Below are 27,049 nucleotides of genomic sequence, written 5' to 3' on the forward strand. Positions count from 1 at the left end.
AGCAAAGCTCCCGCGTGCCTGCTGACTTTTAGGTAGAGTCCAATCTAAGTCGACGAACACCAAACAATCTCCTAGCGAATAGAAAGATGACTCGTCATCCACGCTCCAGCGAAAACTCATAGCCCTAAACAAGTAAGCATCTCATCCAGTTTCGGTCATCGCAGCTGATCGAATATTACTCTCATATAGCACGTGACCTGGTCCGCTTATCCGCAAGCCGAGGAAGAGCGTAATCATATACCCACCACGCAAACACACAGCAGCAGTGCAGTGCAGAAGGCTAAATTACAATTTTATCCCTGAAACGGATGTTTTCTTTTTAGATTATAAATTAAAAGATTTAAAAGCTAATTACCGTCTAAATGAATAAAATCTTTAAATTTTAGGCGGCAGAAAATATGTTTTTAAAATAATTTTAAAGTTTGTAAGCTATTATAAGTTCAACAGTGGGAACTAATCTTTAATTTTTAGAATTGCCCTCCTAAGGGTAAAAATGTACTTTACTTTAAAATCGACGCTTATTGGTAGACACTCTGTTCTGTGTTCGTTCAAGACATAGCTGATCTCTTGTCGGATAAATCTCTCCGGCACCATCCACGTATAAGTACGGCGGTCGGCTCCGCAGGCGCGACAAACACACCCCCCTCCCCCTGACACTTTCAACTAGTTTTTCTTCTCTCTCTCTTTCTTTCCTTTTTCTTTTCCCCCACTTTTGAGCTGCGACTGCGCAAAAGCTATTTCTCTTTGACAACCATCTCAATTCCTCATACTCATATGTATATGTATATATATATATATACAAACCCAAGAGATCGAAGCCCAAAAGAAGATAGAATCATAAAGGTAATGGAAGAAGCCAAGAGGAGGAGTACTACTACTACTACTCCAAGGAGAGAAGAAGAGATAGTAGAGACAGCCTTAGCAGCAGCAGGAGTTGCACTCTTAGTCTCCGGGCTCAAACGCCTCCTACCATTTCTTCTCAACCAATGGCCAATGGCCTTGCTGGTCTTCCCATCTCCTCTTCTCTTTTTGCTGCTCAACATTGTGATTGCCTCCATAGTGGTGGTGTCAATGCAACCCAAGTGCAGTTCTGGAGGCAAGAAGAGTACTGCTGATCATGGCGTCCCACGCAAGAAGAAGAGCATGAGGAGGAGACCAAGGAGGAAGGTGGGGAGTTCTGATGCAAAGTTAGAGGAGGAGGTGGAGGAGGAGAAGAAGAAGAAGAAGAAGAAGAAGATAGGAGAGGAAGGAGGAGGAGGAGGAGAAGAGGAGGTTGATGCAGAGGAGTTGAACAAGAGAGTGGAGGCTTTTATACTGGCGTTTAGGAGGCAACTGACGGTGGATTCCTTCTCCGGTGGAGGCCAATGCAAGCTTGTTAATTGATTAGGATTTCTTCTATAATAATATATATTCTTTGATTTGAACAGTGGCTGGGCTTGTAACTCCTAAGCAAGCTTGTCGGATGTCCGGACTGACTCTACGAGGTCGGTCCGATAAAATTCTAGCTCAATTGTGATTGATCTATATTGTTGTTTAGGTGTTTGAGTTAAGGATCATCTTTAATCGTCTTCTTATCTTAATTACTACCTAATTTGAGGTATTGTTTTGGGTTGTCTTCCTTTAATATTTTATTTTTTTTTCCCACATTGATAGGGATTATAACTTAAGCTGTAACTAATCCATTGTTAAGAAACTGTAAAGTTACTCATCGAAAGCTAATAAGAAAGATTTATATATTTTTAGAACATTTTGTAACTATGGCAGTTAATTAATTAAATTTGTTCGTCTTTATTAAAATATGATCTAGTATTATTTTTTTCTAAGTTCATTATAAATTCATTCTTTGGACCAAGTACCAATATGTTCTTTAATATTATTATTATTTTTTTAATTTTTCTTATATGGGTTCGTGGATTTTAACCCGTTAAGACCCGACAAGGCCTACCGCCGTTTATTTTTGGGGTATCAAAACAAAATATCTAACATTTTCCCGCTCGCGAATCTAGAAGCTTGTATAGACGACGGACGCAATCCCAATCCTTCTTCTTCGTCTCTATCTCTCCTCGATCTGTATTCGATTTGGTGTTTTTTTTTTTCTGTACGAGAATGGATCCGTGGGCCTCCGTCTTGGATAGCGTCAAAGATTTCGCCGAATCTAGCAGGCGATTCGTTAATGGCGCACTTCGAAGGCATTCGGATTTCCGTCGTGATAACCCCGTAAGCGATATTAGTCGGATTCAGTTCTTTGGTTCTTCTGGGTTTTTGTGCTCCTTGACTCTGTTGTTGTACTTGTATTGCATGTTAACTGTTTGATTAAATGTCAAAGAAGCTGAGGATTCGTTGAATCCATGTCTCTGATCTTGGTCCGCATACGAAGATTTTTCCCAGATGTGATGTGGTTCTTCATTTGATTAGTATATGATTTAGTGCAGTTTTCAATTTCTTTTGTTTGTGTTGCTAATTATTGCGAGTATGGTTGCAAATTTCTGCTTTTTTTCTTCTTGCTCTTGGATTCACAGTACACATCAATCAAAAGTGGTGAAGTTGGTCCTGGAAAATTGGTGCCTCTAATTCTTACCAGTGAGGAAGTTGTCAAATTGAACATCCATATCAACCAAAATTGTCGAAATGAGAAAAAGAAGACAAGTCCTTTGAGTTGTACTTCTGTCTAAATTTCTGTTTGTAGTGGAGATTGATGTGTAATTATTGCATATGAAGTGCTCTTGATTTTATGCCAAACAAGATAAACTTGTATACTACATGACTGAAAAGGGTGAAGGTTCCATCATAATAGTCTGCGAGTTGGGTGAAGTATATTGTTACATGTCGAACATAAGGTTTGAAGCTTCTTATTAATAATCACAAGAATCGATAATACTGGTTGCTCAATGCATATTCAAATTAAGCAGCCCGACCTATCTTGACTTGGGAACTGAGAAGTAATAGTAGGCATGAATTCTGTATTCTGTCTATGTTTCTTTTAAGTGATTATGAGTTATGACAAGTTGAGTTTCATCTGCAGCTTTCTTTCTTGTCCATTTCTAACTTGTTATATCCTCTTGTAGATAGAAATTTTGAAGCGTTTGCAGCGAGAAGCATTTCTTGACATAATGAAGCTAAGGGACAGACAGGATAAAGTGGAACGTGTGCTTTCTTTATATAAATCTGGTAGAGAAGGTCCTTTTGCAGAACGAAGCACACATATTAAGGGAATCATTAATGTGGGTGGAGCTCTATTTTTCAGTCCTGAACAGGAAGACCATGGTACCCTCGATGGTGCAGAAATAAGCACCGGCATCAGTTCAAGGTTTATGTTTGAGACTACAGTTAGACAGAAGGATTATCTTATAACAGAGCTTGTGGCTAATCATAGCATTTATCATCCAAATGACGTTATAGGGATCCCTCTAGTACTTGCAAAGGTGATGTATGTGGCGAATATCAGTGATTATTTATCTGTTATCTCAATACCATTTGGAGCCAGATGTGATGATTTTCAAATTGATACAAATCTTGCACAGGTAGTGAGTTCCAGAAATTTTGGCTCTATATTTTTCCCTTAGAAGTTATGGATAGAGTATTGGTAACTATTGACTGCTAATATATGAGGTAATAATTTTTGACAGGGTGGCTACATTAGTGGCCTATCTTCATTTGGACCACCTTTATTCAATAAAAGTTACATCTCTGCTGCTGGTTTAAAAGTCAAAGCTTCACAATTTTCTGCTTCTCTAGCTGGTTTGGCTTCTGTAATGGGGAAGCAGCTGGATGCTGACAGTTATAGGAGTGTCTTGAGCACGTTTTGGCAAATTTCCTGCCAACTAGCTGAGCAATCAAAACTGACCGTGTCCGGTGTTTGGAAAACACCTTTCACATTTTCTCAACCACTCAAACTTGGTAACCTTGTCTATTCCATAGGCAATTTGCAATCCCATTCCAGTCCTGATTCCAGTGTTAAAGCATCTCCTGCTGCTTCAAGGAGGACAAGTGACGGAATTCCTGTAGGATCCATGGCTATGGTGTTAGAGATTGATGAAGATACAAAATTTGGAGGTTGGATTGAGGTGCAGAAGTCAAAACGCCAATTGCTGAAGTGGGCCATCTCCTTGTCTGATACACCAGAAGATGAACTAGGCTGGGCTGTGAGTGTAGGAGGAAGGGTTGATGGGCAATTTAATATGGTGCATTTGGAAAGCTTCCTAAATTTTAATGTGGGGAAGAAAGGCAATTTGCAGCCCGGTATTGTGTATATGATGGAAGGGAGAAGTCACAAACCTGCACTAGTATTCCGGTCAAGTTGGTTAATGTGATTATCATATAGCCTACAATTTAGATGACTACACTGTAAATTGCTGGAAGTTGTTATGGTTCTCTGATGGAGGGACCTGCTATAGCAAAATGAGGTCAGATATCTTATTCACGCAATACTCTTATATTTATGTTTCATATTCTCAGTATTCGCCCTCTCTGATATATGTATCTATGTAGTATCAGGGGCATACTGATGATTAAGATCACGATTACAAACAAATTATGCAATTCACTTACTCTATAGATAACTCAAAACAAATTAATTATTATAGTGAATCTTGCTGAATTTAGTCGGGGTAATAATTGGATAATACAGATTTATCTTAGTTTTGACTTGAAAAACTGGCTTCACCTGGAATGGTGATTCTGTTGTAAGAAAAAACATTTTGGGTTGTTTGGTTCGACGTATGAAAATACTGCATCTGTGGAAATAGCTATAATTGTAAACCACACCACTAGTAAATAGTCATCAATTTCTCACCAATTTAGGGTAAAAGAAAGTGGTCTAGCTCCCTCCCCTTCTCATTGAAGGTGGAGAAACTGCATTTTGGCATCCATTCTAATTGAATGGATGTTAAAATACAACACATTAGTTTAGATTAGTATCTAAAGAATCTAAATAATGGAATCTATAAACGACATGGTGTATTTTAAACATATCTTGATGCAGCACCTTAGAAGCTTCACACCAAAATGCCTCTTTGTTCTGTTTGGTGAGTTAAGGGATCAATATCTTCTATAGATTATCATGTAATTCATGTAAAACGTTGACAAAATTAATATTTTATATATAGGATAAAGCATTGAAAAAATTAGCATTGTACATCTTATATAAAATGTTTATAAGTTCATTGCTTTTCAGACGAGCCTATGTGGTAGCAATTGATGTGTCAAAAATAAATCCTTTTAGACAGTAAATTTAAGAGGTGGACCATTTAGGTACTGATTGTCAAGCAAAGCTTATGTGGTGGCAGTTAATATTTTAAAAAGAAACCCTTTTAAGTTCAGAAGAAAGAACCATTTAGGTAATTAAATTTGTGAGAAGTGATAGTTTGGTCAAATACTCCTCGTATGACTCGGCTTACATGACGTGAACATCTGAAGAGGTACTTCTGGATTTTTATATTACATTATAGTTGGCACTACACATGAAGGACCAAAATTTTATTCTTTCCAGTGCCTTCCATTGAGCAGTAGAAAATCCTTCACACGATCACATATTCACATGTGATATGAAGGGACAACCATCACTTTGGGAATCTTGATTAATGTAAATTTACCTATAAAAATTAGACAGTTGACTTAAAATAAAGAAAAAATTTCTGGACAATGAGAAGGTTTTTTTTTGTTTTTGTGGATAATATTGTCCTACTGGAATAGTCTTTAAAAAAAATCGAAAAATAACAGGATTTCTATGCAGCAAGGCACTTGGGATGATACATTTCTCAAGCTTGACATTAAAAAAAACTATGACAAGGTAATAAAAATCATGATTTTTTTTATAAGTGGGATTATGTAGATGACAGCTTGTATTGAATTTTCTACCCTTGCTTTTCTGATTAATGGTTATATTTCTCCTTGGATTAGTATCTGTGGTTTGTGCTAGGGAGACCCTTTATTTATTTATTATCTATGCTCAGGTTTTATCTGCTATGTTTAATGATGAAATGAATGAGGATTTGATAGATGGGTTTAGGATTAATGATGATATTATAATATGTCATCTTATGTTTATTGATGATATTCAAATTATTAATAAAGCAAGCTTCTTTAACTATGATGCTTTAAATTTTATTTTGAATAAATATTTTATGTAGATGAATCAACATGTCAACCGGCTAAGCCTAAGTCCAGTCGTTATGATTTTTTGCTTGAGGGTGAAAATGTGCCACCTTGATCAAGTCTACTATTCATGGGCTGCTTTCCTATCTCCTTGGCTACACATCTGCCCATCTTATTTACCATTGGTAAAGGCAAGGGGTTCTCTAGTCTGCATCTAATCAATTGGGATATTTGCCAGTCGCCTACCTAGACTGGGAGTCTTTAACCTGACTTAACTTAGACGGTAATTATATAAAATAATTTATAAATATTTAAATTGTCTCTGTTTTTTTAATTATTTTTTAAAAAAAATAGAAAAAAAAAAGGAGGACGGGGGAGAGTGAAAGATGAGAAAATATAAGGATGGTATGATAGTACGGTGAAAGATGGTGGTGGATATAGAAAATGAGAAGAATGGCCTAGATATTTTACTAACCTAGTCGACGTTAATTAATTAAAATAACTCTCTACTTTTAAATAAAATTATAAGAGAAAATAATATTTTTTGTTCTATAATATAATTGCCTTTTTCCGGGGTCTAAAAGTAAAACAGAGTTGGCCTTGTCCGTAAATAACATGACAAAGGAGGAACAAATGTCACTGCAACTCCCCTAGTACGGTCCAGCTGTAACACTCTCTCTCTCTCTCTCTCTCTCTCTCTCTCTCTCTCTCTCTCTCTCTCTCTGCAACAACAGAGGTCACACTGTCACAGGGGAGTCTTCGCTTGCTCTTACTTCCCTGTGACTTCCCAAACTCCACCGGAAGAAGACGACAACTCTGCTCCTCACCGAAACCAAAGCCATTCTTCCCCAATCAAAGCTCGGATCTGGCTTCGCCTATAGCCATTTTGATCCATCTGTATAAAAGCTCGGATCGAAATGGCGACGTGGGAGCAGCTCGGCGAGCTCTCAACAGTGGCGCAGCTCACCGGCCTCAACGCCGTACAGATCATATCCCTAATCGTCGGCGCTGCGAACACCGCGCGGTTGCACAAGAAGAACTGCCGGAATTTCGCGCAGCACCTGAAGCTGATCGGTAATCTCTTGGAGCAGCTCAAGATCTCGGAGCTCAAGAAATACCCCGAGACCAGGGAGCCGCTCGAGGGATTGGAGGACGCGCTACGGAGATCGTATGTGTTGGTGGAGAGTTGCCAGAATCGGAGTTATCTTTACCTTCTCGCTATGGGGTGGAACATCGTCTACCAGTTCAGGAAGGCGCAGAACGAGATCGATCGGTATCTAAGGATCGTGCCGTTGATTACGCTCGTGGATAACAGGCGCGTAAGGGTAAGATCGCTTAAAATCGTTTCTTTTGCTGATCTAGTTGAAGATTCCTTTTACTATAATTGGTCAAGTGGTTTTCTTGGTGCGGGATAGCGACCTCTATTAGCGTCATCTGAAGCTGAACTATTAGTTTTTGACTGCAGGGTCTGTAGGAATTGAGTAATTCAAGTGAGTAGTCAACTCCACGAGTCGTTATCATTTATTTTCTGAATAAGAATGAGAAGAAGAATACTCGATGCATCTACATACATCTTAGGATGCTTCTACGAGGATAGAAAAAAACTGGGATAGATTTTCATCTTTTGTTCTATTGTGTGGAAATTTTCCTTCCATTAATTTAAGCATCAATGATATGGTGCATGGATTATTCTCTTTCAATTTGAAAGAAGGCGCCCATATTATGGAGATGATGGCAGTTATGACCAATATTGTAGGATTGTTCTTGAATTATTCGGATGCTTTCTACTTATTCTTGGGAATGAACTGTTATTTACTTTTGTGCTCAAATTGCAATGCTGCATTGGATATTGACTATTGTAAGTTATATCTTTGATTAGGAAAGATAATTGTATTTTGAGATTTTCATTATGCTTGTATCCTTATAGACACCAATGTGCATGCTTCACAGTGTTATGACTACCATAAAACCTGCCAATACATTGATAATTGATGTACTCTTTGACTACCAGCAGTTCCCTCTCCTTGTAGTGTCATTTACACTTTTTTCTAGTTACATTTCTCAGGAAAGGCTGGAGTATATTGAGAAGGATCAACGTGAATATACTTTAGATGAAGAAGATAAAAAGGTGCAAGATGCTATATTGGACCGCGATCCCTCAAGAAACCATACAGTGGTACTCAAGAAGTCTCTTTCTTGTTCTTATCCAAACTTGCCTTTTGATAAAGCCCTCCAGAAAGAAAATGAAAAGCTCAAATCAGAACTCCAGAGATCACAAGTTAATTTCGATCCTGGCCAATATGAAGTGATTCAACATCTTCTTGGGGTGACACAAAGTGTAGTTAGTTCTCTACAAGAGAACAGTTCGCCACTCAAAAATCCCAAGAAAGTCGAGCAAGAGTATTCAGATGCCAACAACAGCAAAGGGTATGCCTTTGATGGACATTATGCTACAAAGATATTGATAAGAAAAAAGCATCTAGTCTCTTTTCGTCTTACTTACTCTTGAAGATTAGGTTAAAAGATAGGAGTTTTGACAGTGTACTTGTAGGCCAAGATGATAATTGTTTTTGCTTTCTCTTTGATGTGCTCAGTATTTTGTATATATGTCGGGCTTCTTGTGTTATCTTTTATAGACTTTGAAGTTTTATGGCTGGCTGTCAGTCCTGGAAAGATGCATTTCTGTTGCTTCCGTCCTTTTAGTGTAGTTCTGTTAGTTCTGCATATCCATCAATTCCTGTCTAATTATCTGGATTCAACATTTGAGTCTCTTTTTGAGCATGTAAAATTCACAATAGTTTTCTTTGTTCAAGTGTAAGGGACTGGATTTGTGAAGGCCATATCATTTGATCCTTGTTGCTCATGAATTCTGCCTCCCTTAAATTGGTGATCCTCACTTTCCTCGGGTATACCTAATTTGAGGAATTGTATGAAAAGATCATGGAAGTGTGAGTATTATCAATTGCAAAAGGAGGCCAGAGGCTTGTAGAGAGATCTTTGACTTAAAACTGCAGTAAGAAATTTTCACACAATTGAAGTCAGGGACCTTTGCTTAATATGTTATTGAGACGTCTTTCCTGCAATGAGGGTGAAATGCAAGACTAATAGAAGAAATTCATGTTTTAGAGTTGGTATTGTCTATTAGATAGAAAAGCTACAAACTAATGCAAATATGAAGTGCAAGCCTACAATCATCTAATTTTTCGAGTATGCAATAACTTTTTTATATAGTGTTTATTGGCCAAAAGTATGGATTATTGGACTAAGAGAATTCCTCAATATGATACAAGAACTTTGTATGGACTATTATAATTTAATGAGGATTCTTTTTGGTCTACTTGAATATTCTGTTTGGACGATGACTGGCGGCACAGTGCGTCTCTTTTAATCATTATTATTTCATTTTGTGTTGTCTCAATTGAATCAATATGAAGATTTCATTTTGTGTAGCCTCAATTGAATCAATATGAAGATTTTCAGGCCTTTCTAGGAAAAACCTAACTTCATATTTAGTCGTAATTGATGTTTCCGTATCTTATTCTTAATACTTTATGAGGTTTCCTAGATGTGTGATTCTATGATAGTGGTTCAGCTTATTGCATCTTTATTTTGTATCTAGAAGACTAAAAGACTCAGAAAGAAGAACTAACATACTTCGTTCAGTGTGAATGTGAGATCTTCAACAGGTATCTTCAGCTACCTTTTGATTGGGAAAAGGAGGAACGACTCATTAGACTATATTTTTAAATTTCATCTATGACTATTAATGCATTGGTGATATTGTGTCCTTATAGAAGTTTGAAGTTGCTTTTGATAAATTGGGGTGCTGAATATATTCTGTAAATGGACTCCTGATTATGAAGATTCCTCCAGTCCATATTGCTCCCTTATTTTCCATTGTCAATTCATTTTGAAATTTGTGATGTATATGCTCTTTGAAGAGTGACATAAAATGCAAAATTGCTGATATAGCTATTCTTTATATCTTGCTGTATAATCTACATGACATAAAGATCTTAATTTATGGCTTCATGCTGACCAGATTTTGACATTGTTAAAACTTGGATTTGATGCAGAATTGCTTCACCAAATTCATCAGGTTATTACTCATATTCCAACAACGGACATGAGGAATGGCATTCAGATTTACTTGGGTGTTGTTCAGAGCCTTCTTTGTGTATGCTATGCTTAATGTCCTTATCTCGGATTTATTATGTATTAATTGTATCGATGAGTTTTAGGGTAATTTTCATGTCCCACGCTGCCTTACTAAAAATGTATTCTTGTTCTAACCCTGTATTTGCACTTGAGTTGCTACTTCAAAAAAATTTACACCCTTTTAGCCATTGAATGCATCTTGGGATCCTTAATAGACAAGTGGGGAGAGTTTGAAGACTTTTTCACTTTTTTCAACTCAGTGTGAGCATTTTTGAAACCCAAGGCACCTTCAATGGCTACAAATGTGTTAAACAAAATTCTGAACAGAAAGTCTATAGTCTAGACCTTTTCACTCTTTCTAACTTGAACCAACCATGTATTTCCCAAAAACGTTCAAATAACATGCTAGGTCAACTTTAGCTTCATATATTTTACCAGAGATACTAAAAAACAAACATTCCATTTATTTGTATGTAACATTTTGTGAAGCCCAAATTCCTCCCTTATTTTTTTCTCTCCCAAATCTGACCATTACATCTTCTTGTTTCAAATGTTTGTTGGAATGTTCAGTTAGAATTGTTGCATATTTTACTTAATGTGATGCATGTAAACAAGGCCCATATTAGATAGCCATAATTGGTCTGATAAGTTTGCCTATTTCACTAGAATAAGTAACTAATTTGTGCCCATTTTCTTGTAGACCTTAGAAAGATTATGAAAAGAATCTTTTATTTGGCTACAAATTACTGATATTTCAGATGTAAATGGGCAATCTCATTAGGGGAGTTATTTTTAATTGAATACCCAATACTGCAGTGAGAATCTAATATTTTCTTGTTACTTTTTTTTCACTGTTGCACTTTCTCTAGGCGTTCTTGAACTTATACTCTTTCTCTCTTTTCTTGCAGGTCTGAAAACTTTCTTTTATCCTTGTGGAACGTTCTCAAAAATTGCTACAGTTGCCAAAAATAGGGACATCTGTAGGTGCTTGGAAAAAGTTCATGAGTTATCTTTTATTTTCATCTTTTTTGCTAATCCCAGTTCTATTGTAAGCCTCAGCTATTTTCTATAGTACCAACTTATATTACAAGATTAGATTTGATTTGCTACCTTTTATGCTATGACATTTTTCAAGAGGAATTTGTAGACTGAAGTGATGATCAGAAGGATACTTTTGTGGATAATACTGTTGGTAAGGCTAAGAAGCATGATCGCCGAGATTAATCCACCAGAATAAAAAAAATTGTATTAGATGGTACAAAATAGTAGCTTTAAGTGGTCCCTCGGTAATGCTTACTCCTAGGGAAGCAAAAACCATTCTAAATATAGTGATTGTTAAGGTTTTCTAAATAATGTCTAATAAGGGATAGTAACACCTTTGTAGTTATGTTTGACCAGTAGATTCAAGTTCACAATGGTCTTCTCTTTTTTCGATGCACTAAGTTTGTTCATATTCTTCATCTATGCTCTCTCTTTTTTCTCCAAATAGCTTATGAGAATAATCCAATGAAGCTAGTATTGGGTGATCGGAAGTTCATACTGCTTACAATTTTCAGCATTTTGAAAGAAGTTGTGGTTTAATCTTAAAGATAATCACATAGATGTTTCTTTTGACAATCCTTTATTAGAGGTTCCAGCTTAAAATAAATGGATAAAATAGTTCTTATATTTGTAATTTCAATGCAAAGCTTGAAATCAATAGTATCATGTGAACATTAAATGACTGAGTTTCTTCTAAACAGCTCCAGCAGAAGTCTGTAATGACTTGATAGCATATTCATTAATATTATCATGTTGCTGTTACACATGCTGCGTCAGGAGGAAACTTCGAGAAACATTAAACATCACGGTAACTATGATTTTCTGCACTTCTGACTATCTTAATCTTTGGTTTCTTCTGTGGTTTGACTGATTCTGTAGGGAGATTTCCTTCTAGCAACCATGGAGTGTCCTTAAGCATTCAATATTTCTGCTTGGATCCTTTCAAAACAGAAAAAGAAAGACAAAGCTAGAAGTGTGACATTTTGCCTATGAAAGTTAAATTTAGACTGTCTAAATGCACAGCATATTTACTATGGATCACCATGGCACTTCTGCTTTACTGGATAGTTACTTATAAGGTCTCCGCTCCAACATGGTTGCTAGCTGACTGGCTTATACAATATTTTCTTCTTCTTCTTCTTCTTTTTTTCTTGTTATTAGTTTTAGTTGCAAGATATTTCCACTCTGTAATCACTAATATAGACCAAAACTGTTGTCGCTTGCAAACAACGCTTACTGTGCTGTAACTATGTGATATACAGCTATCCACTACATATGTTAATTTTGGTTCTTATTTGTGTTGAAATTCAGCTACGTATTAATATTATCGTTTTGCAACTGGTGGTCAGCCATGGAGAATACCTTTCAGTAATGGGATAAGGCTGCATCTTGGCCTCCCCAGACCATGCATTGAGAGTACTTGTGCACTAGGATGTGATTTCTTTCTTTTTCCTTGTTTACTTATGTTTTAATGATGGAGATGAAACCTCAAATGGGCTTTTACCTTGGTTGAACATTTGGTACATATGTCAAGTCATGTGCACTATTCATGACTATATATCTCTAGCAAGTACTATCTGAGAGTAACTTCTGTGCACATATTTTATTTATTTATTTATTTATTTTTGTTACTTGCACCAAGTTTTTACATGTAAATGTGCATTATTCCGCAACAGATGCAGCATGACATAGTGCATTGTGCATGGTGCAGTTGCTTGGATTGTGAATCAAGTTAGATAATGTAATCTTCTTTTCTTGGCAGGGAGGAGTTTTTGATGATTTCTTGTCGCATTTAATGTGTTGTTGTTGTGCCCTTGTTCAAGAATGGCGAGAAGTGGAGATTCGTGGGGTTTATGGTATGTCACTCCACCACACAATTCTTTGCTTGTGCCCATTGGTCAGTTTGGTTTATCCTTTGTGTCTTAAACATGTCTTATCCCTCTAATTTGGAATGATTATGAATTATTCTTTTGTTAGAGGCAAATGAACCTCATTAAAATCATGTCTCCTTAGTCTGTTATGTCTAATCAAGTTTTCAAATTAATCTCTTAACCTGAAAATGACTAACTTAACTGTTCAGGTTATCTTTAGACCAAAACAATTATAACCTTTAACCACAGAACTAGTGGAGCTACAACCTACAGCCCTTCGATCATTTTTCTAAAATAGTACTACTATAGTAACATAACTTTGAAGTTTTAAAAAGAAAAAATATAGGATCTCTTTGCAAGTAAGCACAATATGAAAACTCTTGGTTTCTCATAATTGAATCCTGAAAACTCTCTCCTTATAGTGTGCTTGGAGTGTACTTGGTTAAGTACATGCACTTTGCATATGTATCATTTATGTCTCTTACTGGTCAAAATTTACTTTAAGCTCTTATTACATATAAAGTAAGATATAGTAATTTGTGGTTTTGGAAGACCTGCATGTCTCAAATCTCAAAAAAAGGCTCTGCCTCTGCTTGTTGCGAGCAATCCCATGTGCTAACGTTAAATGGATATATTTTGGCTTCTTGGAAAGTTCAGCGGTTGATCAATCTTGACTTTCCCGTTTTCATCTAATTGCAGGTCCTAGAAAGACCAAAATGACCCCACCAGTTTCTCAATATATGCAATCTTGAATCACTATTCAAGCTGAAGCACATCGAGTACCATATTGAATATCTCCAGCTGATTTAATACTATGGCAAATGCTAATTACTACTTCCAGGGCTCCAAGTCAGCTTTGTCTGATTACTTACTCATTAATCTGTACAATTTCTTGGCCTTATTCCATACTCCATACGTAGGAGGATGTACGAGTATCTCTTGTAGTGTGATTATGTTGAAGTAACTGAGCAGCGTTAGTAACTTACATACCCTCAAGTTTTCTTACGTATTAGCAAAACTTACCAAGGTTCAGATTGCCTTTATCGTTGCTGCTTCTAGGATGACTCGCTGCAGGAAGATAGCAAGATGATCACCAGAAGGAAAGAAATATTTACTGGTGCACTGCAAAAATATCAGTGGGTGCGGAATGAATTCGAGCGGTACTTTATGGTATCCATCTTGCTTGAGTCTGGGAATGAGATCTCTAGCTAGAGACGCCTCACTTTTGATAATGAAAACAGAAGTTATGTATGATTAAAAATGTTGCCCAATTACTTTGTGCCTATGTTATGTTATTTGGGCATTTTACAGTGTTTCATAATGGCTAGGAACTGTGGTGATGAGATGATACTGATGAATTTATTGCAGGATAGAATAATATTTTCTGGTGCCTTCCGACATAATTCTTTCAAAAATTATGAAGTATTTACGTGAGGCATCAGCCCCGACTGGGATTAATCATACTGTGTGGCCAAATTCCGTGTTTGAGGTACGTGGACTATGGCCTATATCGAGACATTGTATGTCAAAATTTGACTAATCTCAGAACTCTATTTGTGCATTCAAAACAAATATCATATTCCATGCAAATCTTGATGTTGGTGTTGCAGTAGCCAGTCTCTTAAAAGAGTGCTAATATGAGAATTAATACATAGTTATGCTCGACTAAAAACCGTATACTTCGCCGTTCTCTCGTAACTTAAAATTTCTAGAGCAATGAGTTAAAATCTTGTCAAACAAATATGCTGTCTAATATAGAAAATATCTATTCATTTAAATTTAATTTAATTTTTAAGCCTTTAGATATCTTACGCATGTGAAGAAATATTAAAATATAAAAATCGCATGAGAAGAAGTGGTAGGAGGCATCAAATTTGTTCAAAAAAATTTAAAGCGGGTAAAAATTTGAAATATAGCATATCCAACTAAAGATAAATTTAAGATCTTAGAGTAGATAATTACTAATTAAAATGACGCTATATGAGTTTGAGAATGTGAGGCTAAAACTAAAACTATGCACGTATCTGAAATATGTGGAAGGAATAAAAGACCGCCCATGCAGCAAATCCGAGGCCTTCTACGAGGAAATCTAACGACCGTCCGATCAACTATCAACCGCATTGATTTGATTGACGACAAATTCCTTATTCCTATTCGGAAACCAAATATCTCGCTCCCGCTCTTATTTATACCCACGCCAAACTTCACCCCCCGCTATCCCCACTACTCTTCTCTCATCTCCCTCGATCGATCGCTTAGGGTTTTCTCCATTGCCTTTCCCCTCTCCACTCCCATGGCCTCGATGGAATCCTCTACTACTCCGGCGGGGAAGAGCGATATCGTGAGGCTGAGAAGCTCGGACGGCGAGATTTTCGAGGTGGAGCCGGCGGTGGCGAGGCAGTCGGTGACGATCCGTGACATGATGGACGAAGACAAGAACGAGGTCAGATTATTCCCGATCTTTAACGCCACCAGCGCCACCCTCAGCAAGGTCATCGAGTACTGCCGCAAGCACGCCTCCTGCACTGACCAAGGCGAGTGCTTGTATATTACCGACGATGCCCTAAGTAGGTTCGATGAGGAGTTCATCAAGGTTGACCAGGATACCCTCTTTGATCTTATGATGGTGAGTTTCCTACTGTTCGTTGATTCCTTTCCTGGGATTCTCTGGAATATCTCTCCTTGTGTTTCTTTCTTTCTTTCTTTCTTTCTTTATATCGGATTAACAAGACTTTATTTATCGTATTTGATCTGTTTCTTCTCGATGTTTCTCTTTGTTTGCCATGATGGGTGTGAAAGAATAAATAAGGGTTAGTGTTTAACTTTTTTTTGGTTTAACTGTTTATCTAACATGGTATTAGAGCAGCTACTTGTATCGAAGGTTATGAGTTCAAACCTCAATAACCAGAATTTGTTACCTTACTCTCGTACTATTACGGTATAATGAGCCACCCATCCTATTATCTATCATCTATTTACGTGCAGTATTAGAGGTCACACCTGAGGGCGCATTAAAAAATAATATATATTGTTGGTTTGTTATATAACAGTTTAAGTTTTTGGGTTAACTGGTTAGAAAATGTAATTAGTGTTCTTATTTTTTTGTCTATATGTTAGTGAAATGATTTAGATTAAGGATGTTGTTAGTTATGGTTAATTTATATGTTGCACTGGTATACAGGTATTGGCAATGCATGTGATGGTTCTTAACTTTTTATTCAAGATGTTGTACGCATAAGCCGATCCTGCAATAGTATAGTGTTGTTTGATGTTAATATGCATTTCTAATTTTCTCATGTTGATTTTTATATTTTAGAAACAGTACCGCTTGTTGTTCACCAAGAATTTCTAAGTCGGAAAACTGCAGCTCTCATAACTCAGTTGCTGCATTAGGTGCCAGTATAGAATTTCTAACAAATAAAACCAACAATTTTCCAGCAATACCTGTAGTATCTATCAGCTTCTGTAAATTATTATGTCAAACATTGTCCATCGGATCCGTGCATATCTTGGAGATCATAGGCTTTGGATCCAAGGAAAGGTAGTCCAAAGGGTGAGGATGAAATGAAGGTCATACGATTTCGAATACATAGAGATATGATATGGATATTCTCTTGTTGCCTTCTGCTTTACATACGCTTGATTAAAAGCTTATCGACTTTTTCTCAGATCTCTTTCACTCGTAGCTCACAATGTGTTCTACTACGCAATGCTTTCGGCAACTTAGAGAATCTGCTTATGTTTCTATCATGTCATTGTTCTTCTTGATGATTTCTTTGCAGACAATTTGATCATCCTCTTGGCTATAATATTGCTGAAATATTTGCGGTTGCTCTACAAGACTAACCCTTTTCTTATGGCAACTGCAGGCTGCTAACTATCTGAACATAAAGAGTTTGCTGGATCTGACATGCCGGACTGTGGCTGGTATGATGAAAGGAAAAACCATAGAGGAGATCCGCATTACTTTTAACATAAAGAATGACTACACCAAAGAAGAGGAGGAAGAGGTGCGAATGGAGAACGCATGGGCCTTTGATTAACTGAAATAAATCTTCTTTCTGATTAGAGGAGTAAGAAGCAGCAGACAAGAGTTCACTACATGTTTGGTTTATGGTCTTCTGTGTTCGTTTGGAACCACAAATGTTTTGCCTTCTGTTCTTGGCACATGGAATGTAAATTGAGTTGGCTAATAACTCTTTGTTCTCTAGATTGATATAGATAGAAAATTTGTTAGTTTTCATAAGAATAATTCAATGACTATAAACATTTTTTTTCCAGGGGAAGACCTAAAATTTACTCATCTCTACTCGATTTGCGAGTTGTGCAATTGTCTATATTTTTGTTCCCGATCCTGTGAATGATTTATCTGGAAGTCAAAATTATAGAAAAAAAGAAAGAATTTTAGAATAAGCTGCATCAAATTGATTTCATTAACTGAAAAAAAAATCAGGAGAATTGGGTTACGATGCTGATTGGAATGCAGACATACTTCTCGTTGGGTAAATGAGTAGATTAATTGTTCACACAATTTGACCGCAAAATTCCAATTAAATGTACTTTGAATGCAAGCATCTCATCATACTTACCTTCAGCTACTACGATTCACAGTAAGGAATGCCAAGGAAGCACTCGAGGTAACCTCAAAGTATTTAAATACAAAATTATGGAAATGAATATGAGATTGCATTCGTCTTCAAAAAGTTTTATGACAAGAATCTATTTTAACTGCAAAGGTGCAGGTAGATCCAATCAGATAGGATCACTTCTGCTTTTTAGATTTCTTCGTTGGATTGTCGAGTTCCTCCACATCGTCCTCCTCCGAGGACCCCTCAATAGTTTCGTCAGGAACATCATTTGGAGCATTGTGCTTGGTAATGTAGTCTTTGAGTATGCTCATACTCTTCTCTTTCATTTCAATCAACTGTTGGGAAATAATGCCAGATTCTGAATTGATAGAAAATGACTCTGATCCAAGACATAGTGTCGCTTTAACCTTGGGAGCAGAATGCCCTGCATCATGTAATTGATCTTCCATTACCAGCAGACCTGCATTAGTAAATTGTGTCAAAGGCAGCAAATGACGAACAATGTTAGCAGAAAGTTGGCAATGAATCATACTAGCTTGTGCACTTAGTTATGAAAGTGAATAACTATTGCCACATTCAACTTGAAATGATATGAAATCTGTCCTCTTACATATATAATTATGTACAGATTGATCACTTCTTGTGCTAATGAGGACGCATTTACATACGTTTTGCAAGCACTCACAAGCAAGTGCCAAACTGGTATATAAACACACAGACACAACCCAAGAGGACAACTTTTTTTACCAACTTCATATAGAATGATGTTCCACAAATTACAGCATCAAAACTACTATTACATACTACAATGTTGGTTAAACAGCCTTTTCTGGCATATATTAAGATGTTTTCCAGTCACTCAATCCATGTTTCCATTTCCATATATTTCACTGCTACTTTGCCCAACATGATAGAAATATTTGTAGCCAGAAAAAAAAAACCTAGAAACAAGACAATCAAATGCATAAGTTTCCTATGTATAAACACACCCATGTACAAATTCTAGTTGAACTACTACTATATGCACAAAAATGTGAGCCTTGACCAACTAAGAGGCCTCCACAAACTTTGACCTACATAATATTAACACCGTCAAGTGGTTGCATGCAGTAAAATCAATAGGATTCAAAAGTAATCTACGAATTGAATCCAACAAATAAAATTTTAAAAAAAATTTAAAAAAAAAACTATAGTATAATTATATCCCTAGAAAATCCAAAAAGAAATAAACTTTTCAGGAATCAATTACTTGGTTGGTCTTGAATTCGATTTAGCCGATGCCCCACGAGAAATCCAACCCCAGAAACTAGAGAAGAATCCAGAAACCCAAATCCAAACATAAAAAAGAGACCGTCGAGCAGGGGAGGAGAAGAAATCTTCACCTTTTGCCTTTGCCTTTGCCTCCGCCGCCGCTCCTTTCTTCTCTCGACAACACTGTCGTAATTTCTGTTCTTTCTCTAATAAGATGCCTGCGCCCCTTTGCGAACGAATCGGATCTCAGACCAAACCCGCTATCAAGGTCAGATCCGACCCGAAAATTACAACGATTGGTTCTATTGTTAAATTCGGGCCAACATCTTAAATCACCACTAATTGGAAATTATTTCCTTTTATGAGCCCTTTTTCTGGAATTTGAATATATTTTCCTCTTTCCTTCAGTAAAAATCTCAGAATATATATATATATATATATATATATATATATATATATATATATATATATATATGTGATTATTAAATTAAAAATGTGTCACATAAGCATTTCCAAAGAGGTGTTAGTGGCTTAGTGCTGCTAGTTTCGAAATTTCTCACACACACAAAAAAAAAAAAAGTAATTTAATCACAGTTAAACAAATGAAGTGCATATATATTCATTCGGAGGTCAAACAGTTAATACATTTTGGGTGAACAAGAGAACTGAGCAAAGGAGGATCAAACTAATTACAATGACTAAGATTAGCCAACGCAAATTAGGGATCAAAAAAACATGAGCATCACTAAGCTCTCAGTCCAACATTAAGAGTAGCAAAATGTAACCACGAAACTGAAACAGAAAAAAAGGAATCTATGAAAGAGCTGACGTGAAGCGATCGCTCATTTGCTGATGAAACCCTTCGATGTTATTGCCCCGGCGGAATATCAACATCTGATTGCTGCATAAGATCATAAAAAAGACAAGGAGAGGGATCAGTAACCACAAACACAAAATTGAGCACAAGAATCACTTGATTACTCCTGTTTTAGATTAATATGTTCATCAAATGCCGCAAAAAAAAAACAATATTTACCACACACACACAACAACAAAAAAATGAATGCTGCATAGAGCACAACTTACCGATAGAGAAATCTTTGCAGGAATTTGATAACTTTATGACTAGCTACCAGGCAGAGAGAAAGAATAGGTGGGGATAAAGTTTAAGCTACAAAGAAAGCTTTCTATCTATGTAGCATAGATGATCCGCTTTTTACTTGACATCCAACTCTCTAAATAGCACAAGAGATAAACTAGCTAATTGGTTCTTTAACGTATACCATTCCAAAATCTAAACGATGAAGCACTGCCAATAACAAACTCAGATGATAACACATATTCTGATTAGCTTGGTCTTAGAAACTTATTTTTGGTAACCATTTGTTTATCCCGATAGGTTATTCATATTAAGATCAGCCAATATCCTGCACTCTGAATCACTAAAAAACTATTCATTCAGTGCACTTCTGCAGCGAGTAGTCTAGATGTAGGCTGTACCTATGACACCCTTATGTATTGAATGCACTTGCTTCCAATAGGCATTATATGATTCACCATTAGATTGCTAGGAAGTCAGTCACCTTAAGTTTTTGTATTCTCTAATACGTCAAGGTCAGCCCATTTAATGACGACACTATAAATGGTTTCATAATCCAGTACTGAGAAGTGAGAACAATGTTTCCACTTCAATCAGGGAAGGCGAGACCACAATAACATCCGAGATGAGGTGAACCTTGCATTATTACATAGCTTTTTGGAAGCCAAACAGCACTAGAAGCTCACTTATTCAAAACATGACAAAGAACTACCATCCAAATGAGAACCTTCTAATGCCGTTTGGCTTAGTATGTGCCTTCTCTGATTGGGTTGACAAGTATGTGCTATGGAGAAATGATAGTTAATAAGATCATGTTAGTATGTACTATGCATATCTCTTTTGCCCTCTTATTTCCGTTATACATGGTTAGTCAATGTGTGGGGTATGGGAAACTTCTCACCTTAGCCAACTCCATAACTCTGCTCTCTGACAAGTATTTTCTAGACACCACTTCACACCAGCCCCACAAAAAGATAGATGCTCTTACTTATTTCTGAATAGTAAATTGCTACCGGCCAAATGCTACAGAAGAAGAAAACATCAGAAGTAAGCTTGCAGCTCAAGACATATAGGAGATGCACGGTTAAAAAACTACAGTAAAGTCTTGATGTCATTAAACAGCAGGAATTACTGGAATTTGATTAACATCCTTACTATTACTATATGGCAAATAAATGGTAAGAGATCCAAAAGTTGTTATCTCTTACCTTGGGCAACTCAATAATGCCCCAGCACATCATGAAACCACTGGAACGCCATGCACATGGGCCAGCAGACTTCAGAGATTTTATAAGGGCAATAGAGTAGGAATGCACTTGGCTTGATGATCTCAAGTTAAACTTTCCCAACCTGATGATCTGTTTACATGCTAGGTAAGTTGATCATAGAAGCTAAGTGTTCATGCAAGAGTTTCAAGAGAAGAAGATTGAACTATACAAGGTCTTTTGTAAATGAGAAGAAGACTTCCAAACGAGTTCCTATGGAATTGACTTGGTGGATTTAGAAAAGAAAGAAGTGCATATAGATGTACTAGTGTAGTTAAGGGCATATTAATAAAGTAATGACAGTCTAAAAACAATACACAGAGATATAAGTGAATTCCCTATTACGATAAGTTCAAAGGGGTCGCACTAAGGAGCAATATTTATGGACTTGACTTCAAATTGAGATCAAGAATGTGCTATCTTAGAAGGGTTAATCAATGAAAACAAGTCGGTGCTCCAAACTTGAAAAGTACAAATTTGATTACACTAATTTGATTAAGTCAATCATTAACAATAAATAACAGCAACCAATGTAAACAGAGAACATTTCTGAAAGAAAGGATGATACAAAGTACTTCCAACATCTACAGTTGGACAAATCAAATATCACCTTTATGTCCAGAAGTCTTTAAGATCCAATTCATCCAGCAACATATCGAGAATTAGTACTTAGTAGGGCATTGAATAAAAAGGATTACTCAGTGACAAAAGACCAAATTCGGCTTCTCATTTCTTTGATAAGAAGGGAAGTAAGTCAGAACAACAAAAGAGTTTGGAATTGGAAGAGATTAATTGGACAGTTTCATGTAATTAAGCCTTGATTGGCGCATACAAGTAGTAAGTTTGTAAACTTGCACATAAAAATTATGGGCATAACAAGGGCAGAGAATTAAATCCTTTCCAACTTTATAAATCGAATAAAAATTCATATGTCCCACTGATAAGCACCATTACACTGCCTAAAATAGGATAGTGAACTCGCTACTTACAGCTAAACTGGAGTATTGAGCAAACAGAAACAGAAGAAAAACGGTGATTTATTTAGTTACTCCATGCACTAGCTAAGAAATGCATGTATCTAACTGAATGGACATAAAACCAGAAAACAGATAAATCTGACCTTAATATTTTTCCACATCTGATGAACAGCCAACTGGCATAATACTCCCGCATCCGCATGCCAGAGAATTCTTCGATCCAGAATTTGAACTTCCAATGCACTGAATGCTTGCAATATCACAAACACCTAATGCCTGACCATTCACAGCACCATTTTGACCCACAATTTTCCCTTGCATTCCTGGACCAACGCAGTATACCTGATCATCACATATAAAGTCACAAGCATTTATAACCTGGCCACCTCCTAGCAAGTTCCCCTGCGTCACATCGGACGCCAATTCCCCACCCCTTTTCACCGGCTTCTGGTAAGGAAAAGAACCAATCTCCCCTTCAATCCTCCCCCTTATATCAACAAGCAGGCATTTAAGCCTAGCAACCTCCGCTTCGAGAGCGGCTTGACCTTGAACCCTCTTCATCAGCTGTTGGTTTATGGCTCTCAATTGGACCACCTCGTCCTCAAGCGACGCAGTTTGGGCCTTCTTCTTCTGCCGATACTTCCGAACTGCTTCACGATTGCCGAAAGGTCTTTTCTTTGAGGAAGAACTCTTCTCGGTGGACTCCGCAGTCTCGTCCCCCGAAGCAGAGAGGATCTTAGTGTGGACATGGAAGCAAGTGTGGGTGTGAGAAAGGTCAGGGCCAGGAGGGTTGCATGTATGGGTGTGGGTGCAGGAGTGGTGTTGGCTGCTATCTTTAAAGATATCATTGAAGAAACTATCAGAGAATTCCTCAGGATTGGCAAAATCAAGGTCCGCCTCCTCCATGATCTTGACTAGAAGAAGCAAAGCTACTAGAAAGAAGAAAAAAGTAGCCAATGCCTTAGAAATCCTACTTCAAGTAAGACCCAAAGAACAAATTTGGATCCGAACAATAGTTCTCTACGAATTGCACACCTTTTAATAAATAAATAAAAATCAAAATTTGAGCACGACCCAGAAGTCAAAAACCAATCTTTAAGCCAAAAACTAAGTTGCAAAAGGGGAAGAATCGAATACCCAACAATAACAATCAAAGATTCCAATCGCAAGCCTTCGAACGACTCCCCGCATCCGTCAAGAGGAGAGCTCCAAGCAAGAACCCTAACAACGCTACAAAAGCGAGGACTTTGCGACGGACCCAAAGTCGAGCAAAACCAACGACGAGATTGGAATTTTTGACAAGAGATATAACCGAGAAAGCGAGCCCAAGCGATTGGTTAAAATCATCGATGTAAATTACAAAGGAATCACCCGGGGGCCGTGGGTGATCTATGTACGATTTCCTTTTTATCTCAGCCGTTCAATTATTTACATCAAATCATGTACCTATTTCCTTGACCGTCCATATATATATATATATATATATATAAAGTTACCAATAATTTGGATCTTAATCATTTGTTGACTAATAATCAAAAAAGGCAAAACGTGGGGTGAGTTTTTTTTTCAAATTTATTTTTTTAATAGGAAAAATCCGTAGATATAATTATGTGATGTGAAAGTTGGCCCATGTGGCCATACCTCATGTGATGCGATAGATATAATTATGTGGAGCCCCTCAAAGAAATATATATATATAAGAAAAAAGGAATGGCTTCAAAGTTTTATGGGCCCTCTCATTTGTACAAATAAAATAAAGGAACAAGGATGGTATGAGTATGAGTATGACTTTGCATCATAATTTTATTTCTTTTTTTACAAAATTAGCTCTCTTATCAATTTTGTTTATCAAAATAGATTGCAACTGGTCTTACTTTTAGTCGGCAAAAGATTAGATAATTTAAAATTAAAATTTAGAGGAGTTGTCATCTTTTTTTTTCTTTTTTACGAGGAATTGATGCACTATTTTTTATTGATCTTTTCTATATCTTTACTGACCAAAATGAATAACTTAGCACGAAGTTATCGGCGTTCTAAATTTTTTTTCTTTATATTTTTATCTATATTTTTCTTGCTTGAAATCCCATTAAATTTTGATCCATAGGTATATCTAAAATGAACTATTGATTACAAAAGTATGACCTTCAAAACTAAGTAAATCAAAATAAGATTTATAATAAAATAGACCTCTTTTAAATAATATAAAGAGTCCTCTTTTACATGTTTACCATTCGAAAATTCACTTAATGCTATTGAAAAAGTGTAGGGGTATTTTTTTTATATAATTATCTTTGTTAATGTTAAACATGTTAACCATGGTATTTATTAGACTAAAATTTAAATGATGTTGACAGTAACTTAATGATTAAGAGATCCATAATCCATGGATATGAGTCCCTTATTTTTCAACCAATCACCACCTTAGATTTTGCATTAATACCTCTTAAACTCTTGCTCTTTCAGATGAATTTAATTTTTAAAAAAACAAAAATACCATTATTCTTGTCTCTATATATATTTCTTATTTAAAGATATTTTTGTATCTTGTCTATTAAATTACTAAAATTTAACTTATAGATGTTAAAAATATACACTCAAAATATGGAATTTAGAAAATCTATTAGCCTAATGGTCGAATTGTGGGGGCATTAGCTTTTCGTAATCTTGGTTTTAAACTCTTTGTTTCGATTGTGCCTAGGGAGTTTATTTGGAGGTTATGTGGGTATCGGTGGTCCCTTGTTTAATTAATTGTGAAATATACATGCTTAATGGAATTAACAAAGGAAGAAATCTAATCCACAGAGATGGAACTCATATATTAATATTTGTCTATTTGGCTGTCTTGGATCATATGAATCAATTAATTTCTTGAACCTTGTTTAGGTAATAGCTATTGGTGCTCCTGAATAATACTTCACAAAAAGTTTATTCTGCAACAAGGGCTTAAAAGTTAAAATAGCATCAAAGGCTTTGTTTACTGTAGCCTTAGTCTTACCATCTGATCACTGAGAATTATCAGAAATTTCCTTTCCAGTTTAGCTACTTCACTTTATATACCTTTCAGAATCCATAAGAAACCTTAAGATCATTCATACACCACCTAGAGACCTTCATTGAATTTATCTTAATGTTGTCTTCTTTTTGTTGCTTCTGTTTTATGATGAAGTTTCAACTTAAACATTCATCTGATTCCTTACAAATAGAACATCCATAAACAGAATACATGTCAAAATTGCCCTGATTTATTTTCACATACTGTTGATACACTCATCCTCTCAGTATAGCATTACTGAAACAAATGGTATAGATATGTCTCTAGCCCATGGCATACTTTTGAGTCCAATTGCGAGCAGTCGACTCATACCGCGATCGATCAGTCTTGCAGATGTGAGCAATCTCAGGGACCAGTGGATCATCAGGGTTTGGATCAGTCAGCAAAGAGCAGATTGATAACAATACCTGCAGATGATGAATTAGTGTAAAGCATCAGAATAAGAAGATATTAGTGAGCTCTCACTGAAATTAATAGATGAAGTGAATAATAACCTTGGATATGGTTAGAGCTGGACTCCATTGATCCTTGAGGATGTCTAAGCAGATGTTTCCATTGCTATTGATGTTTGGATGGAAGACTTTTGTCCTGAATACTACCTATCAACAGTTTTTTTTTTCAAATTTCTAATGCTTAATCTGTGTGAAAGATGATACTATTTTCTGTTTTGAGAGAATGAAGTATCTTGAGATGTTTGTTACCTTGGGAGGTTTGAATGGATAGTCTGGTGGGAAATGGATGGTCACAAGGAAAACACCACCAGAATAGGGGCTATCATTTGGGCCCATAATGGTTGCTTGCCAATGGAACATGTCATCTGCTACAGGACCTGAAAAGAAAACAATTAACAAGGTAATCTCCTTGTGGTTGAAACTAAGTTACATCTGTTATCAAGCTGCTAACTGAGATATGAAAAGATTCAGGTCTCGTTTGATTCATGTGTAAGCCTTAAGCACGAATAAAAAGTTTATGCATATTAGTTGGAAAATAAGTCATATAATTTTTTCACACTCTTTCACCGAAGATAGAGAAATAAAGTATAACTTTAAGTTATGCACGTTAATTACACTTAAGCATACTTTTAGAAAGAAAGTGGTATTTAGTATGTTATTTAAAAATAAGGAATGTTTATGCACTAACCAAATAGTGATAAATACAGTTTGATTTAATGATGGTATGGGTAGTTATATCATTTGCATAGTCAGTTTTAGATGAAAAATCTAACGGTTAAAATTGCGTGAAGCTATAGAGGGTAAACTACAATTTGCCCTAAAATAAAAAACCAAAAGAAGAAGAGTTCATCCAACTAGACTGATTAGAGCATATCAAGAACAATAAGCAACAAGACAAATACCTGCACTGCAAGAAGTTGGTGGGTCTCTTTGCAGGTCTTTGAGCTCCTTAATTATTCTCCTTGAAGCCATTCTGACAAACTACTGCTCTGAATTGGAAGTAGGGGAAGTAAAGATTATATAGGAAGAGAATTGGTGGATTACAGAAGAAGGGTATCAAATAAAAGATGAAGAAATGGTTGGAGAATTCCATCTGCTAAAATTAATGGGTTGGGTGGTAGGCACCACTTCTTTTGTATGCTTGCCATGATACTTTGAATTTTAAAGGAGACAAAGGTAGGCATAGAACCAGTGGTTATCA

At 36.4% G+C, this 27,049-nt stretch overlaps 6 protein-coding genes across 16 annotated transcripts; 4 read left to right on the plus strand and 2 right to left on the minus strand.

The window, feature by feature from the left end:
• The first annotated feature begins 825 nt into the window (after positions 1 to 825).
• Positions 826 to 1,755, plus strand: LOC140789395 (uncharacterized). The gene has a single exon (XM_073139075.1). It carries the CDS (start codon positions 847 to 849, stop codon positions 1,381 to 1,383), a length of 537 nt encoding a protein of 178 aa, XP_072995176.1. The 5' UTR covers positions 826 to 846; the 3' UTR covers positions 1,384 to 1,755.
• Positions 1,756 to 1,943: 188 nt separating this feature from the next.
• LOC140788133 (uncharacterized) lies at positions 1,944 to 6,564 on the plus strand. Of its 3 annotated transcripts, none has more exons than XR_012108970.1 (4): positions 1,944 to 2,217; positions 3,066 to 3,521; positions 3,627 to 4,403; positions 6,129 to 6,564. XR_012108970.1 is itself a non-coding variant. In XM_073137263.1 (3 exons), exons 1-3 carry the CDS (start codon positions 2,107 to 2,109, stop codon positions 4,308 to 4,310), a joined length of 1,251 nt encoding a protein of 416 aa, XP_072993364.1. In that variant the 5' UTR covers positions 1,950 to 2,106; the 3' UTR covers positions 4,311 to 4,425. The 3 variants fall into 3 exon arrangements, 1 of the variants encoding a protein (XP_072993364.1); XR_012108971.1 differs by lacking the exon at positions 6,129 to 6,564 and adding an exon at positions 5,719 to 5,833 and having other exon boundaries at positions 1,975 to 2,217; XM_073137263.1 differs by lacking the exon at positions 6,129 to 6,564 and having other exon boundaries at positions 1,950 to 2,217; positions 3,627 to 4,425.
• Positions 6,565 to 6,728: 164 nt separating this feature from the next.
• On the plus strand, positions 6,729 to 14,566 carry LOC140788134 (cell number regulator 13-like). Of its 2 annotated transcripts, none has more exons than XR_012108972.1 (7): positions 6,729 to 7,418; positions 8,159 to 8,520; positions 10,170 to 10,270; positions 11,160 to 11,235; positions 11,994 to 12,100; positions 13,055 to 13,148; positions 13,863 to 14,566. XR_012108972.1 is itself a non-coding variant. In XM_073137264.1 (7 exons), exons 1-7 carry the CDS (start codon positions 7,011 to 7,013, stop codon positions 13,913 to 13,915), a joined length of 1,197 nt encoding a protein of 398 aa, XP_072993365.1. In that variant the 5' UTR covers positions 6,729 to 7,010; the 3' UTR covers positions 13,916 to 14,566. The 2 variants fall into 2 exon arrangements, 1 of the variants encoding a protein (XP_072993365.1); XM_073137264.1 differs by having other exon boundaries at positions 11,160 to 11,231.
• Positions 14,567 to 15,507: 941 nt separating this feature from the next.
• LOC140788135 (SKP1-like protein 1A) lies at positions 15,508 to 17,443 on the plus strand. Its single transcript, XM_073137265.1, has 2 exons — positions 15,508 to 15,789; positions 17,033 to 17,443. Exons 1-2 carry the CDS (start codon positions 15,583 to 15,585, stop codon positions 17,204 to 17,206), a joined length of 381 nt encoding a protein of 126 aa, XP_072993366.1. The 5' UTR covers positions 15,508 to 15,582; the 3' UTR covers positions 17,207 to 17,443.
• A 2,154-nt stretch (positions 17,444 to 19,597) lies between these two features.
• LOC140789620 (basic leucine zipper 19-like) lies at positions 19,598 to 23,704 on the minus strand. Of its 8 annotated transcripts, XR_012109217.1 has the most exons (5): positions 23,482 to 23,653; positions 22,488 to 23,276; positions 21,311 to 21,460; positions 21,004 to 21,125; positions 19,598 to 19,904 (listed from the first exon to the last, which is right to left on the minus strand). XR_012109217.1 is itself a non-coding variant. In XM_073139389.1 (3 exons), the coding sequence occupies exon 2, from the start codon at positions 23,248 to 23,250 to the stop codon at positions 22,489 to 22,491; it is 762 nt and encodes a 253-aa protein (XP_072995490.1). In that variant the 5' UTR covers positions 23,251 to 23,276; positions 23,482 to 23,704; the 3' UTR covers positions 19,598 to 19,904; position 22,488. The 8 variants fall into 8 exon arrangements, 3 of the variants coding, with proteins under 3 accessions (XP_072995490.1, XP_072995492.1, XP_072995491.1); XR_012109216.1 differs by lacking the exon at positions 21,311 to 21,460 and having other exon boundaries at positions 23,482 to 23,704; XR_012109219.1 differs by lacking the exon at positions 21,311 to 21,460 and having other exon boundaries at positions 22,488 to 23,273; positions 23,482 to 23,626.
• A 1,864-nt stretch (positions 23,705 to 25,568) lies between these two features.
• On the minus strand, positions 25,569 to 27,026 carry LOC140789624 (ubiquitin-conjugating enzyme E2 28-like). Its single transcript, XM_073139394.1, has 4 exons — positions 26,751 to 27,026; positions 26,098 to 26,225; positions 25,891 to 25,995; positions 25,569 to 25,803 (listed from the first exon to the last, which is right to left on the minus strand). The coding sequence occupies exons 1-4, from the start codon at positions 26,818 to 26,820 to the stop codon at positions 25,660 to 25,662; spliced, it is 447 nt and encodes a 148-aa protein (XP_072995495.1). The 5' UTR covers positions 26,821 to 27,026; the 3' UTR covers positions 25,569 to 25,659.
• Between the last annotated feature and the right edge of the window lie 23 nt (positions 27,027 to 27,049).

The sequence above is a fragment of the Typha latifolia genome, chromosome 5 (genome assembly GCF_019914945.1).
Source record: "Typha latifolia isolate L0001 chromosome 5, TyphaL0001v2, whole genome shotgun sequence".
Lineage (NCBI taxonomy): Eukaryota > Viridiplantae > Streptophyta > Magnoliopsida > Poales > Typhaceae > Typha > Typha latifolia.

Coding starts and splice junctions, on each gene's coding strand:
- LOC140789395 (XM_073139075.1), top strand. CDS start 847: ATGGAAGAAGCCAAGAGGAGGAGTACTACTACTACTACTCCAAGGAGA.
- LOC140788133 (XM_073137263.1), top strand. CDS start 2,107: ATGGATCCGTGGGCCTCCGTCTTGGATAGCGTCAAAGATTTCGCCGAA. Junction 2,218..3,065: donor ATTTCCGTCGTGATAACCCC/GTAAGCGATATT, acceptor ATCCTCTTGTAG/ATAGAAATTTTGAAGCGTTT. Junction 3,522..3,626: donor TTGATACAAATCTTGCACAG/GTAGTGAGTTCC, acceptor AATTTTTGACAG/GGTGGCTACATTAGTGGCCT.
- LOC140788134 (XM_073137264.1), top strand. CDS start 7,011: ATGGCGACGTGGGAGCAGCTCGGCGAGCTCTCAACAGTGGCGCAGCTC. Junction 12,101..13,054: donor GAGAAACATTAAACATCACG/GTAACTATGATT, acceptor TTTTCTTGGCAG/GGAGGAGTTTTTGATGATTT. Junction 13,149..13,862: donor GGAGATTCGTGGGGTTTATG/GTATGTCACTCC, acceptor ATCTAATTGCAG/GTCCTAGAAAGACCAAAATG.
- LOC140788135 (XM_073137265.1), top strand. CDS start 15,583: ATGATGGACGAAGACAAGAACGAGGTCAGATTATTCCCGATCTTTAAC. Junction 15,790..17,032: donor CCCTCTTTGATCTTATGATG/GTGAGTTTCCTA, acceptor TGGCAACTGCAG/GCTGCTAACTATCTGAACAT.
- LOC140789620 (XM_073139389.1), bottom strand. CDS start 23,250: ATGGAGGAGGCGGACCTTGATTTTGCCAATCCTGAGGAATTCTCTGAT.
- LOC140789624 (XM_073139394.1), bottom strand. CDS start 26,820: ATGGCTTCAAGGAGAATAATTAAGGAGCTCAAAGACCTGCAAAGAGAC. Junction 26,226..26,750: donor ACCAACTTCTTGCAGTGCAG/GTATTTGTCTTG, acceptor TTTTCTTTTCAG/GTCCTGTAGCAGATGACATG. Junction 25,996..26,097: donor ATCCATTCAAACCTCCCAAG/GTAACAAACATC, acceptor AACTGTTGATAG/GTAGTATTCAGGACAAAAGT.